The following is a 14980-nucleotide window of genomic DNA, read 5'->3' on the forward strand; positions in this document are numbered from 1 at the left end:
TACTAGCGTTCATATTAATATTTCATTTTATTAGTTTACTATAATTGCGTTTCATTGGCATTGAAATGCGATGTAAAAATGTGGTTGATTTTCTGTCTCGGTGGTCGTTTCAGTATCAAAAACCAAAAAAGCGCGCTCGTTGACCGTGAACAAAGGCGGACAAATCTGCAAGCATTAGCAGTTCTCTTTTGATGAAACCCCATGTTTGGTCCAAACGAAAGTATTACAGTTCCGGAGATTGAATATTTTCGACTGCTAAAATTAATCCTCCTTCAGTTATCCAACCGATTTAGTTTTTTGTCAGCCAGATTTATAACCTTCATACGTTGAAGAACCCCAAACAAAAAAATCTGTTTAATATCAGGCGTTTGTCAAGATATTGTAGAAACTTGTACGATTCCATGAAAACAAAAATGTTGGCACTTTTCGGCATTGACCAGCCGTTCGGTCGTCTGTCGGTTCATTGTCGATGTCTCGAAACATCTACTTTTTTGTTTGTTCGTTCGTTCGATGAGCGCAATGACTTCCGTTTCCCTGCATCTCTCTGCTGAGGATCACAAACACACACACAGCTACGCAGGCACGCCAATATTGACGTGTTTTTTGTTTTCCATATGATTTCCAAAACACAAAACATTTAAAAAAGGCAATAAACATATTTTTGAAATTTTGTAGAGTAACGTGTGCCACCGGCAAATGTGACTTTGTCGTCAGCGTTTCCAATATTATTGGTGCCGCAGCAACAACAGCAGTTGTTTTTGGCATGTCTTTTAAAAAATGTTTTTGTTTTTTTTTTCATTTCATGGGGAATACCTTGGCTATATTTTAATTATAATTGATTTTAAATGTTTTTTTCTTCTATATTACATTTTCAACTTGACTCGGGATGCTGAATGGGGAACTCGGGAAACATTTGACGATTTTAAAATTCAGAATTCGAGAATAAATAATTTATAAGAATATATACTCGTAATTTGGCAAATATCTCGATTTCTGCTGCCATGATCAGTTTTTTTAGTGTTGTTGACAAGATGCTACTACTGCTGTCATCATAAAATTAACACTATCGATTATTAAATACCTTGAATGCTTGGTGTTCATACCTTGTCATGTTTTTTTAATTTTGGGAATTCTTGTTATTTCAACTATTAATAACACAAATAATTCGCTTAATTGAATTATCAAGTGTACATACTCGTATGCCGACATGGTGGTGTGCAAATCTCAACATATTCAATTCAATGGGTTTATTGATGAACGATGGATGAGGGTCATATATATATGTATATACCTATATAGTAGGCGTTCTCAGGGATTATACATTTCGTTTAAAAATAAATTTATTGTTTATAACGTCACTAATCGCAAATCTTACAGCTTTCATCGAGTGTTTTATTTTCAAATACATCCTGACCAGCCGAAAAACAAACATATTGTTCGTTATTGTACTACGGAAATGTTGAATGTTTGTCCATGACCTTCGTCCGCAAAGTAAGAAGAACAATAATAAATCATTGGATTTTATATGAACTAAATGTTATAGATAGATATTTATGACTTGCTTGTTTTTTTTTTTTTCTTTTTTTTGCCAAAATCTAGAAACATCTCCATGACTAAATGGAACAGGATATCTGCGTCGTCACACGGAGTCTAACTTCTTGTAAATCAATATCATATTGATATTGTTCGAATTTGAGCCATATTTGTACAGAAATGGAATTAAAATCTAAACACTACCGAGGAACGTTTAATTTTTGCTATCTTATACAGCATCTCTATGGATATAGTCTTTATGTCCTCAATCGTCCGTTCAATTTTAAAAATAAAAAAGTCGCATGACCAGGTTTCATCATTCGTTGTATTGGGCACCAATTTTTAGCACAACTTACGAATAAAATATCTGCGTCGCCACACTGAGTCTAACTTATTGTAAATCAATATCATATTGATATTGTTCGAATTTGAGCCATATCGACGCCTCCGAACCATAGTATGCTAAATCGACTTAGCATGTTTTAAAGTTCTTTTCGTTTTTAGATACTACGGTCCTTAATTTATATTCTCTGAAATTTTGGTAATCATCCTCCAATCCAAACCAAAGTTATAAGCAAAAATGTACTTAGCATGGTAATGCGGACAAACGTACTCGGGAAAATTTATAATTAACGATACTTTTTTAAATAATCTCGTATACAAATTCATTGGCGGAGGATTTCCTTTCTCGCATAATTATTAACGCACAAATTTCTACTAAATTAAAATTTACGATGTTATGTTTAATTTCTTCGGGAGATAATGTAAATAATCTTAGAAAAGAATAACCCAATGCAAATTCATGTTTCAACAATCCTTGAAATTTGTTCTCTAGGACTATAACCAAGAATCGAAAAATAAGTTGAAAATGAAAGTTTCACGAATTCCGTAACTATTTGAATCCACAGACTATTGTATATTCGCAGACTTTTTTGTTTCTAATCCATAAAAAATGTATTTTGAAGAAGAGGTGGGGCCTTAGTTCAACAATTACCAAATGATAAATATTTTATTAGAATTACAATAGAATTCCATGCATCCTTATTTATAAAGTGTTTTGAATATCACGTTAAAATTATTAAATATCTTATTTAAATTTGTTTTAAGTACACAAAATTAATTTAGATTTTTTTCTGTAATCAAATTTGTATCCTTAGCCTATTAAAAATAATATTAAAATTGATTTGTAAATAATTTGAATTTAAAATGTTGTAAGTGGATTTGGGGGACCTTCATCATTACATCAACCGTTTCAATAACTATTTTTTTTTTTTTGTCAAAACACAAATAGAAGTTCCCAAATGCTACTGCTGCGTTATATAAAAAAGTTCACTATACTCCCTACATCTCAAACGGATACATTACTCTATGAGAACTATTTACACACAAATGAAGTCAATTCTTTAAAATATTGACATTGTTTGAAATTATGTATTTGGTTTGTGTACTTCAACTTGGTAATAGAGTTCTTTACGATTATTTTCATCCAAAACAGTCTGTTAATTTCTCGGACAACAAGCCCCCTATTGATATATGTATATTTGCCAAATTTATACAAAAATTTCTTTTGCTACCAGAAACCTCATTTCATCTAATTAGGGTAAATACACAGACACAGACATAGTAATCTAGTTCGACTAAACGACTGCGACGACGATGAACAACATACACACACACACACACCCGTCACATATATTTGGCGAATTTTCCGCAAAAAAAGAAAATTTTTTCACCTACACACAGTAAAGAAAAGGAAAAACTGAAGTGCGTATGTCCATACATTTGCCCACGAACTGCTGTGTATGTTTCTAGTTACTATGAGTTTGTGTGTATGTAGATGTTTCAAAAGCACAAATCTCACTACACACACATCCACATGTACACACGTAGAAAACGAATTTTCATATATTTTTGGCAACGCTAGATACGGCGTCCAAAAGCAAATCAATGGACGGATGGACGGACAAACAAACATGGGAATGGACCGTGTCTTCTGGCGCAAACATAGACAAACGTCGTGTGCAAAGAGCACAGCGCCTATTGGATTCTTTAGCTTTTGAATATTTGAAAATGTGTGTGAAAATGATTCTTTTTGAAAGTAGCCGAAACGGATCTTGCGTTCACGACGACCGCGTCCACGAAGATGACGAACCACCACCACGAAGAATCGAAAGAATATTGAAAAGTTTTTGAGACCAGAACTACATAAAAGTATTTTCAGTTTGAGAATTTTCGTCAAACGTAGCAGATCGCTCAGAACAACAACGTAAGAGCCATTAGGATATTCAAATAGTTTTTCATCGATCTTTCGTCGAGAATTGAATTTTAATATTTTATAAAAAATATAATAAAGCAATAAGTTTTAATATTCAATTATTAATAATTGTAATCTCACATTTGGATTTTTTTAGGTGAACAACGGTTCCAACCACTATCACCAAACAATAACGGACTACGCCAAACCCAATAAGGGCACGTCACATTTAACGCAGACTATTACTGAAACCACTACTTCTACCGTTGTAGAAGACAATCAACCGGATCAGTTGGATTCTATGCTAGGAAGCCTTCAGGCCAATATGAATCGTCAAGGTGTCAATACTGTACAAAAGGGCTGCTGCAATGCCTGTGAAAAACCCATTGTAGGCCAAGTTATTACTGCCCTGGGCAAGACCTGGCATCCAGAGCACTTCACCTGCAATCACTGCAACGAAGAATTGGGCACACGTAATTTCTTCGAACGCGACGGTTTCCCCTACTGTGAAAAGGACTACCATAACTTGTTCAGCCCCCGTTGTGCCTATTGCAACGGCGCCATTTTAGATGTAATTAAACTGAGAAAGACATACCCTACCAGGATTGGAATACATTAATACGTGATCTATTTGTTCATTTCAGAAATGCGTAACTGCCTTGGACAAGACCTGGCACACAGAACATTTCTTCTGTGCCCAATGCGGTCAGCAATTCGGCGAAGATGGTTTCCATGAACGTGATGGTAAACCCTATTGCCGCAACGATTATTTCGATATGTTCGCTCCAAAGTGCAATGGCTGCAACCGTGCCATCATGGAGAACTACATCTCCGCCTTGAACTCTCAATGGCATCCCGACTGCTTTGTCTGCAGGGTAAGTTTCAATTGGAAAATTGATGTAATGCTATTTTTTTCGCTATGACTGCTTCCGATTGAGCTGTGGATTGCATTGATTTCAATTTTTATTTTCAATTTCGATTCAATTCTCTTATAGGATTGCAAAAAACCCGTCAGGGGTAAATCTTTCTATGCCATGGAAGGCAAACCCGTCTGTCCAACCTGTGTGGGCGTCGATGAAGAGGAATAAATTCCAAAATAGAATTTCATTGTTTTTCTTTGTCGCTATTAAATATTTTTATTTTAACTTTTAATGTATTTGTTTTTGTTCGATAAGAAAGAAATGAAGGCGAGATTTTTAAAAAATCTTGTCGTCAAATTCAACAACATCTGTCTGGTTGGCATTTTCATATATTTCTCCTAAGAAATAAATTCGAAAACATAACAAGAACGTCCACAACACCATCAGTGGCAAGAATTACACCATACACCTGCGCCTACGCAAATCTTCAATGTTGTAAATGAAACGGTGGAAGCGAGAAGAGAACAACATGAAATTCTATTTTCTGGACAAATCCTCATCGTGTACCAAGTTCCAGCATGAGGCAATTTATAATAACAAGGTCTCCCACGTCTTCTCACCCCGCCAATACTTTTGTGCCGATTCCTCCATGCGTGGAGAATTGACCTCTTGTATGGCATGGGGTTATGATCATGATAATGATGATGTCTATGTATCTCATTATGCCTTTGAAAGTGTTCAAAAACCACACACTTTCAATGACCCCCATCAGTTTCCCCCAAAAAATATCATTGTTTCCCCATCTTTTATATAGAATTTGAAGATTTATCTTAGCTAACAACACATTGAACAGTTTTATAAAATAGATTTAAGTATAGGTACATAATCATTATTATTTTCCTTTCTTTAATAATTAAATTATAAACAATATTGTAATTTTATTTATTTGTAAATAAAATATTATAAAAAAAAACAAAACAAAAAATACAAAAAAAATAACAAACAAAACACCAAACACACAAATGCAAACAGATACACGGGTCTAAGATAATGATTAAGGCCTTGACTATGACGAAGGCCTTCGTCTTATCAATCTTATGACAGGAAAACATGACTTTTTACATGGTCATGTATTGCCAGGTGTTTTTAAAGGTGCGTCCTTGCACTTGGCTTTTCTAAAGACCCTGTGTTGATGTTTCCAACCAGAGCCGTTCGCTACTGTTGTATGCTTGCGGTCGCGTGTGGGTGGATGTTTTGGTTTTCTTTTTAAAACAGAAACTTACATCATATTTATATTTGATGTGATTTTCTGTCAGAATATTTTGTTAATTTCAATATTGTTTTGATTTAATTATTCTTCTCCCGTATGTGTATATGTATGTATTTCGTTTTGTTGTTCCTAGTGTATGTGTTGTTTATTAATTACTAGTATTAATTTGCGAAGAAAGCTGTTTTTTTTTTTTTTTTTGGAGCTGACGTCACAGACCACAAGTCCATTGAGGCAATGTTGCACCCCTTCCCAATATTTGTTTAGTTTTTATTATCTAACCCCCCCTCCTCTTTATGTAGAGATTTTTCACATATGAATCGTGAGTTTTTTTTCTGGTGGTCATCAATCTGTCGTTGTTTCCATTTGTTTGTGTTTTCTTATATTGTCTTGGATGAATCTTGTTGCTTTCAGATGATTGTGATATATTGCTTACAACTGCCATAACCACCACCACCGCAAGTGGCAGTGTATTTTTCTCGGAAAATTCATAATTCATGTTATAATGATCAATTGTCTTTTATGTACAATGTAATCAAACTGTACTCTACTGTTTTACTCTCATTCCCTAAAATAAAACAATGATCAATATTATTTCTAAAAAAATCAATTTATTGTATTTATTCCGTTGAAATAAATATGTTATTCCTAAGCAAATTTCGTTAACAGTAACCATCTTCTTTAGTTCATCATGCACCTAAATTCTCAAACCAATATTTATCGATGATTACTTTATTAATAATATTAATCTGCATATTTTATAATTCGAGTGGACATTGTTTTGTTGTCCATTATAAATTTTCAAATATTTGAAAGATGACAATTTGATTCTATTCCAGAATTGCTTTATAAAATATTGATCCATTAAAAAAGAAAGCAATGTGCATAATATATGTTTAAAATACAAATCTCAGTAATACAAATAAATCGCAAACATAAATGTCAACGTCGCCCCACGAATTTTTTTGTGCGCGGTCGACTGGCTTTTTATCAGAATTGATGGTTGCTTTTTGTACAAATTTAATTAATTAATGGACCAAAAGTGCTTTTATTTACCTTGCCTCGGACATTTTTCTGGCAATCACATTATTCACTTCTATACTATATTGTTACGATATGAATGCATCTGGAAAATATTTAAAACATTATTTGTACACACCTACTTGTTGCGCATATGTAATTAAACTGTTACTGTAAACAGATTGAAGGATGTTGAAATAAATATTGCATCAATTGATGTTTGCAACGAGTAATTCGACTATATTACCAAATTATTTTGTTTAATTGATGTTTTTGATTGACATTCGGCAATATATATATATATATATTAGCATATATATAGATATGCTAATTAAAATGTATTTATTTAATCATTTATGGCACACATTTACTTAAAATATATTTTTTTTGTTTTTTTTTTCATTTCAGGATTGCCGACAACCTTTCCAGGGTGGCTCATTCTTCGATCATGAAGGTTTGCCCTATTGTGAAACTCACTACCATGCTAAACGTGGATCTTTGTGTGCTGGTTGTTCGAAGCCCATTACTGGTCGCTGTATAACAGCCATGTTCAAGAAATTCCATCCGGAACATTTTGTATGTGCCTTCTGCTTGAAACAACTAAATAAGGGTACATTTAAAGAACAAAATGACAAACCCTACTGCCACACTTGCTTCGAGAAGATTTTCGGTTGAAACAAAAACTGCGAGAAGAAGGGATTCATAAATTCATTAGTTTTAATACCAGACGTATCCTAATGGTATTTACGAAAATCACATTGAATATAGTTACACACGTTCATACAGACATACTATTTAACCTTGATCTATACAAAACAACAACTGCAATAAACAACCGCATCCAATAATAAACATAAACCCATACACTCTAACATGTGTATAATTATTTTAATTTACTTATTTTAGTTCGTACAGTTCCAGCACTCATACATACAACAAAGTAAAGACATAAACATCAGTTGAAATATACAGAAATTTGTTTTAAACAAACTGCACAAATCTCTAATTTATTTTTGATAATGTGCAATTTCTTTTGAACGTTTGTCGGAATAATGTTGTGCGTATGTGTGCTGCTATCGATATGTCAATAGCAACTACATTAGAATATCCTATTTTTGGTAAATTTTTACTTCTGCGACAATAATTATTTTTTTTTTATTTATATTCTCTATGTGTATCTGTTTTTTCTATATGTTTTATGTATATCTTTTAAAATAACTATTTTTGTTTATATAAGGTTAAGTTTTCGTCTCAGCTTCTCAATTCCATTTTTGTGCCAATTTTGCGAAAGTTAGTCTGAGTCGTTTGTCCTGTATGTCAGCTAATAACAATTTTGTATACAGTTCTTTTTTATATATATATGTTTGCAATTAAAAATTCTAAACCATACATTATATGGTAGTTTGTATGTGCTTTTTCACACTGCATTTTATGCAATAACACATTTTGTTTATAAATGAATTATATATTTTTAAATTTGAGTAAATAAAATTTTCATATGTATAATTAAAAATATGTATTCAAAATAAACACGATAATTGAACTAATAACGAATAAATAAATTCATAACGATGGAAAACCGCAGAAGCAATGCATTTTTTATTAATAATAAATTTTAGATACATCGAATTATTTCAGTTATTAATAGAAAATAGACTTTCTCTGCCCTTAGGTGGGTACAAACTTATTAATTTAATTTTAATTTCTTTAAATATATGATTTATTTCAATATTTAAAAAAAAATAAAATGTTTAAACCAATTCATTACATCTTTACGAATGATGTACTAATTCATATGTGTTAAATAATTATTGAAGCTTTACTCAGCGTTAGTTGTACATGTGCGACTAGAACGAAAAACAATTGCTAATTTTAGTAGCCAATTACACATCAATGGTATCTGTCAATCTCTTTCTTAATTTTTTTAGTAATGTTTAATGGAAATTGAAAATGAACTTTTTAATAAAATTAAAGACAATTTATGGATTGTGCAACTTTTCGATTCCACAACTGCAAGAATCTACAATTTTTTAATATTTTTGTTAAAGACAAAATTTGAACATTTTGGAAGGTTTTGAAACAGATTAAAAGCAAAATGTGAAAGGTACTTAAAATGCAAAGTAGTTATACTATTAATTAAATTGTGTAAACATTTAATAAACGGGGACATTTGATTTAAATAACAACATTCAGCAACAGTTTATTTGTTGTTATATATTGCTTATGTACCTACCTTACAAGTCGTACCATATGAAAAATGTAATTAAATCAAAAATGTATTGACGTGTTACTTTTAAAATCATTTCGATTAAAACTAAAATGTTCCGAATTTGATTGGTGCAAATATAGTAGAAATTTGTTATGTGTGATTTAAATAAGTGTACGAAAACTACTAAGTTGTACTAATTTTTTTGCAACATATAGTGGTTGAATGAATACGAGTAGAATCCTAAAACTATGGATTTCGATAATTTCGGAAATTCCTATTAAATGTACAAATATTATCAGATACTACTAAATACGTTTGGCATGGAGTGAATTAATATTGCTATAATCTTATGAGAGTTGGTTTAAGAAAGCGCTTTCGGAAATTCGTACTTAAAGTGTACGAAATATTATAAATGTTACGAATGCTAGTACATTCGAAATCTTGTAACTTGCTACAAAATTGATTGAACCAAGAGGCATAAAATTTAGAAAAATCTTGGTTAATACAAAACATTAAACGATTTAAGCGGTTATAACATAAATCAATAGATCTTGAATTTCGAACTTATTAAGAAAATTATGGTATTTTAAAACTTTTTGTGTTGAGATTTCAGGTACATTTTTACTACACTAACCGTTATGTCCGTCTGTCTCTCAATTCATTGTTGTAAAGAAAGTACAGGTTGCATTTTGGATGCTATTTTGTACAACTCATTTATTTGGCCGAAGGACGAACCCATTTGAATATTTAGGAAATCGGTTCAGATATATATAGGCACCTTTGAACAGAGCTTATAAAATGTCTGTTTAAAATTTTTCCGACCCGCAACATATTTTTATATGGTAATCTTATTTTTTAGTCGACAAAATGTAGATGAGTGAACATTTTTTAGTAAGGGCGCAGAATGAATTCAGTGATCGTGTTCTTTCGTTAAACAATTTTTTTTGCATTCCGACAATCATTTCAAACTCAACTAATGTATTTCCTTTCATATATATTTCCTATATATTATAAATTTCCGTAAAAAGCAACAGTAAAAAATGGATTTGTTAAATTTTGGCTTCGATTTCTGTAAATTTCAAATGAGTTAATAGACTACGAAATTAACTGTAATTTTCACTATATTGATTTTTATTTTTATTCCTTTTTGACATAAAATATAAATTTTGATCTGAATTTTGTAATTTTCAAAAATTTTTGTTAATGATTTTAATAAATAAATGCATTTCTGTTATATATATTTATCTATAAATACTTAAGTATAATCACTGTAAAAAGCAATGCCGTTCAAAAATGACAAGCCTTTGAACAAGGCTTGTCATTTTTGATCGGCATTGCTGGCCTCCTGGGGGCAGATATATCTCCCATATATATTTTTGGAAGATTTTATGCAAATGGTGCATCAAATACCCTTTGTATTTTTTTAATTATACGAAATTTCTCATAGTTTCAGATTTGTATACAGCTGCCATATATATTTTCGTTCGATTTCATCTAAATGGTGCACTATGACCAAAAGTAGAAAAATAATTCTGAGGGAAATTGGACAATCATGCAGACAAATAATTAAATTGTTAATAATAGGTCATAGTATTGTCCAAATCGTTTGTAAAATACTAAATATATATACATCTGGTCGCTCAAGATTGGTAACTAACGCTAGACACTATGACACCTAAACACGTTAGTGATTGGACTGTTCGTAGATCACTGTGTAGAATTGATCTAGTTGCATTACCCATTTTGGAAATGTGCATTAGTAAATTCAATTGTTTTAGCATAGATTGTAATCTAAGATGTTTATAATATTAGTATTATTCGTTTGCACCTTTATTTTAACATTCGCGATTTTAATTTTTCAAGATTTTCAATGGGCTGGTAAATCAATATCAATGCTTGTTAAGGTTTGTAACTTTACACATATATAATTGAAGATTCAAAATAGAAGAAAAATAATTTACAAAAAAATTTTGTTGTTGTTTTTTGTAATTAAAGAAAAGTCCTTATTTTTGTTGGCGGGCATAATAACTCCTCACTGGAACATCGGAATCCGAAAATTCCAAAGGTGTTGGAAAGAGTACATGTCTGGCTCTCGTATAAACTAGGATTATTGACTTCGCTCTAAAATTAACAAAATGGCGGACCTTTGAAAAAATATTTTTGGAAAATCGCCAATTTTTTACCAAAACCAAAGTTACAAAATAAGGAAGATCTTCACCGATTGGCTTTATCCTAGTTCATACGATAGCTATACACTCACAGAGAAATGTGTAAAATTTTGAATTCGATTGGGTTATTAGTTTTTGAGTTATCGTGCCCGCCATTCGCAAAAAAATGTTTAGAGAAAAACGCGTTTAATTCCGCTTTCTAGATTGATAATGGGTTACTAAATAATATACGAATAAGGATATACCTTTAAATTTGAGAAGCCCTTTAGCCGTCACTTGATGCTGACACAATAAATCGGCTATATCTTCAAAAGTTCTTGAGATTTTCATTTGAAAATTTGTAGGGACATTCTTTAATTAGTGTAGATTCGAATTATATCAACAAAATTTTTGACCCCGAGAATGGGGGGTCCCCTTAAATGACCTTTTGGCATATTTCTCAGAATTTTCCTGTGATTTTCAAAAGTAATTTAATACCATATTTTGCCTTTATTTTTGAATTATTCTTTACGAATACGCTGTTGTAGGTGCCCGCAGAAGTTTTCTGTTCGATTTAAGTCCCATTACTTCCTATTGGAGACAATTTCATTCTATTGCCCTGGAAACAAACCTTGACATATGTTCTTATGAAAAATCGATATAAAAACATATTCTTTGGTCCAGAGTTGTTCAATGTGTTTTTCTGCATGAAATATTGGATGATGACCCTAACATTTCCTATGCTGACAGAAATTAGCAGAGATAAATCTAAGGGGTCTTTTTAGGTAGAGCAACACTGGGACAGTCGATTGTTGTTGTCGGTTTAAGCCTGCAGATGAAATTATGGACCTAATATCCAAAGTTTGTTCGATTGACGACGAAATTTTGCGAAGTGTACCGGAATGGTGCTTTTAAAATTTGTTTTAAACCGGTTCAGATTGATTTGATCTTTTGGACAGGTGTTTGTGGGCAAATATTTACTATCAAACAATATAGAAAATGCACTTTTAACAGGAATACCTTTATCAAAAATATTTGCAGGATACATTTTATATTTTAGCAATTAAGACCGCCCAGATATTTACGACTATAAAGTATATATATTCTTGATCAGGGTAAAATTCTAAGACGATCTAGCCATGTCCGTCTGTCTGTTGTAATCACGCTATCTTCTGAAGGAATTGAGATAAGGTGCTGACATTTTGCAAAGGTTTTTCTTTTGTCGACAAGCAGGTCAAGTTCGAAGATGGGATATATAGGTCCACGTTTAGGAATAGCTCCAATATAACAGTACCCCCCAATTTTCGGTATTTTGGGGTTCTTGAGCGCGTTTTTCAACCGAATACGCTGAAATTTGGCACATTGGGTTCTTATTGTGTACTAAAAGTATCAACAAAAAATTATAAATATAGGTCCACTTTTTCTGGTAGCCCCATATAACGGTACCTCCTAATTTTCAGTATTTTTAGGGGTTTGGTCGTATTTTTATATCGAATTGGCTGTAATTTAGTATTTTGAGTTCTTAATAGGTACCAAATCTCTCCACAAAAAATTAATAATAAATAAATATAGATCCATTTTTTGGGATAGCCCCCATATAAGGTTAAACCCAATTTCGGTATTTTGGAGTTCTTGAGCGCGTTTTTCAACCGAATTCGCTGAAATTTGGTATTTTGTAGTCGTATATGGTAACAAATTTCCCCACCAAAAATTACCCATTTTTGGGGTCGACCCCATAGGACCCCTTTTTTTATATTAAAATAGTTGTATGATTTTTTTCCGTTTGTTTGGGTTTGGTTCTAAGACTCTGTTGTAATAATTTCATCTGCGGAAGATACGAATGTTCGAACTTGAACTAATTTTGGAAGAATTAATAAGATTTTGTGAAATAAATTTGGTCCAATATTTAGAACCATAATCGGGTTGTAGAAATGTCGGTATAGGTGCACTTTTTGGTATGTTCCCTATCTATGGTGGAGGATATCCAAAATTCGGCCCAGCCGAAATTAACGATTTTCCCCTTGTTTATTTAAAATAAATAAACCTTAAGTTAGCTACACAATATACTTTTGAATTAAATATAAATTTGAAACATTTTAATTATAGTTCAATTTTTTAAGAAAATCTTTATATTTTCTGAAAGTGTACTATTTACTCGATGCTCTCGATGGACCAACGCAAATAGTACCATAATGAACAAAGAGAAAATTCTGTATATTTTACAGTTTTTCTTTGACAAAGGCGAAAATGCAAGCCAAGCGGCTAAAATTGTGAATGGTGTTTATGGTTCCGATACTATAACAGCCAATTATGTTCAATTTTGTTTATGTTCGAAAATGTCTATAAAATCGGATAAATGATCGAAGTTGACCGGCATGTTAGCAATCGTAACATCACACAGTGGGTTAGAGTACCATGTTTTCTTGGATCAAATCAGGGAAGCTATGTTAGAATATTTTTTCTTTATTTTTCAGTTAATACCATTAAAATAAGTTAAAAATTTTTTTCTAAGTATATTTGAGTATAATTTTATTAAGTAATGCGAAATATCAGTGTAGGTATATAGTGCAAGGAGTACAATATGATAACTTAAACATTGAATTTTATACATCTTAAAGTTTATCATCATCCGCAGCCAGGGATGGTCCGTATGACGAATTTTCAGGTTTTCGACTGTCAAAAAGGTGTAAACGTCGAAAACGTCATATACCTGTATAAAATGTAGTAAACGTCATTTATTTCAATATGATCACCATATACAGTAATTTTCAAGAACATATATTATTTTTACTGTATTTCTGGCTATTCTTTACTAGAACTTATAAAAAATTCTGAACTTTTTTTTTTTTTGAGAAAAAAATTTTGAAATTCGATATGGATTTGAGTAAAACATACGTTATTTCCAAATCGATAATGTAAATAGCTATTTTATCAAAAACCTAATACTATACGTCGGAAATGTATGTCATTTACGTCACTGTTTCTGACAGGCCATCTCTGTCCGCAGCATCACCAACTTCTGATAACTGCTCAATATGTAAAAGGGCATTTGACGCAATTTCGGGTCCGTGAATAAAAAACTTGTGCAAAGTGATAGGCATATTATACCAAGGATACGTTTCAACAAAAAGTCGTCCTGTATTGTGTGCATATATTTGAAATTTTTCATTATTAAGCTCATGGCCACTGGATACAGCTATAACCGACACGTGTATTTTTTATTAAATTAAAATCTATTTTTGTTATTTCTGCAGATTTTTTTAGCGTTTTGATTCGTTTTTTTTCTTATTTTTTATTTCTTTAGCTAAAAATGTCATCTTGTCGCACAACAATCAACAACAGCACCAGTCACGCGATCAATGTGACTTTTAGCTAATTTGACTGCTACAACACTTGTATTAAACAATGCATAGCTTCTAAAAGGCACAAAAGGGCGGCGTAAAATTTTGCAATATAACACAGATTTATGTTCTCTTTAATATAAACCAAAAATTATGGCACGAATGTGGACGAATAATAACTATTTATCCATTTAAAATATAAAATATTAATTTTTTAGCATTTTCGATATAAATAACTACATCTAAATCACTTCCAAACACAATTTGATACTCAAATGTTAACGAAGTATTTGCAAAATAACCTAAACTTCATGGTTCCATTGAAAAATGTTTAACTTTTACAATACTT

At 31.7% G+C, this 14980-nt stretch overlaps 1 protein-coding gene across 4 annotated transcripts in view; it reads left to right on the plus strand.

Annotated features, from left to right (window-relative positions):
* The window catches only part of LOC133336303 (leupaxin), a 41177-nt gene extending 33568 nt beyond the window's left edge, over positions 1-7609 (plus strand). For 3 of the 4 annotated variants that reach the window (XM_061544589.1, XM_061544598.1, XM_061544606.1), the window contains exons 7-9: positions 3945-4358; positions 4432-4662; positions 7343-7609. In XM_061544589.1, coding sequence (XP_061400573.1) covers positions 3945-4358; positions 4432-4662; positions 7343-7609 — 912 coding nt within the window. Of the gene's footprint in view, positions 1-3944; positions 4359-4431; positions 4663-4782; positions 4948-7342 lie in introns of those variants that run through there. The other variant, XM_061544614.1, reaches the window with a different exon arrangement.
* Positions 7610-14980: the final 7371 nt, after the last annotated feature.

The sequence above is a fragment of the Musca vetustissima genome, unplaced genomic scaffold, assembly GCF_032173495.1.
Source record: "Musca vetustissima isolate MV318-11 ecotype Yass unplaced genomic scaffold, APGP_CSIRO_Mvet_v1 utg1997, whole genome shotgun sequence".
In the NCBI taxonomy this organism is placed as follows: domain Eukaryota; kingdom Metazoa; phylum Arthropoda; class Insecta; order Diptera; family Muscidae; genus Musca; species Musca vetustissima.